The sequence below is a fragment of the Rhagoletis pomonella genome, unplaced genomic scaffold (genome assembly GCF_013731165.1).
Source record: "Rhagoletis pomonella isolate Grant_MI unplaced genomic scaffold, Rhpom_1.0 Rhpom_scaffold_30110, whole genome shotgun sequence".
Classification (NCBI taxonomy): Eukaryota; Metazoa; Arthropoda; class Insecta; order Diptera; family Tephritidae; genus Rhagoletis; species Rhagoletis pomonella.
The window spans coordinates 1-1,146 of NW_023488513.1; the positions used below are offsets into that span (position 1 = coordinate 1).

General features: G+C 31.6%; 1 protein-coding gene across 1 annotated transcript; it reads right to left on the reverse strand.

Annotated features, from left to right (window-relative positions):
• Positions 1-741: 741 nt before the first annotated feature.
• Positions 742-1,140, reverse strand: LOC118732838 (the record flags this gene model as incomplete). Its single annotated transcript, XM_036461946.1, has 1 exon — positions 742-1,140. A coding segment is annotated over one exon (342 nt), but the record flags the coding sequence as incomplete, so codon positions are not given.
• Between the last annotated feature and the right edge of the window lie 6 nt (positions 1,141-1,146).

Consider the following 1,146-nt stretch of genomic DNA (forward strand, 5'->3'; position numbering starts at 1 on the left):
TACATAAATACATATATATGTGCCTAAAATTAGATTAAAACCAAAATTAAATCAATTTTTATTCTACTTTTTTTTTTGTCTTTTTTGAGTAGGCAGATCACCTCCAACTTTTCCATACTTACATATAAGTATACTCATAAACAAAAAATTGGTGTGCGGCATTTTGATAAATTTTGGTTGTATTTGGATTTTTTTATTTAATGTTTATTAACTTTTGATAAAATTCTAGCGTTTTATACAATAAACAACATAAGTAAAATTCCACACTTCAAAGCTTGTACAAAATCTAGAAAAATTTATAAAACTTTTTTAGCAGAATATTTAGAAAATTTTTTGGTATGCAGTTTTCTAAATCATTAGATTTTAGTGTATTAAGTGTATCTTCAGAGCGGCTGAGAATTCGCATTGATTTTTAATAATTTTTTTTGCTGACGGTTCTACGCATATAGAGTATGCGAAACCATTTTCCTTATATGGTCAGCAGAAAGATTTATTAAAAATCAGCTCGAATCCTCAGCTACTTAAAGATGCACTTAATATACTAGAATTTAATGGTTTAAAAAACTGCATACCAAAAACTTGTCTAAATATATTACTAAAACAGTTTTTATGAATTCGTAACTTTGAAATGTGGAATTTTACATATGCTCTTTGTTATATAATACGCTAGAATTTTGTAAAATGTTAATAAACATTAAATAAACAAAAGCCAAATACAAACAAAATTTATCAAAATGCCGCACACCCATTTTTTTTGGTTCATGAGTGTTTAAACATACATATGTATACTACTTAAAGTTACATTTTTTCCAAAACGCTTTTCATTAAACTAATAAATTCTTTTGTAGCACTACTTTGCTCTTTAATAGCATTAACGCATTCTGCTGTTAAAACTTTTCCGTCGTCTATGACCACTTTTAACAGCTCGTTTTGCTCTTTAGCTAATTGCACCACCTCACCCATATAATTTCGTTTCCTTTTAGAGGATGTGGAAGCTGCAGTCGAAGTGTCAAGTGGCGAAGAACTGGACAACTCCACCGGCGACGAAAGCGGTGACGAAGTTTGAGGCGATGGTGACGGTGAAGGTACAGCGGTTGGCGGCGATGGATGTGCTGCGGTTGATGACGGTGCAGCAGCAGCGTATGG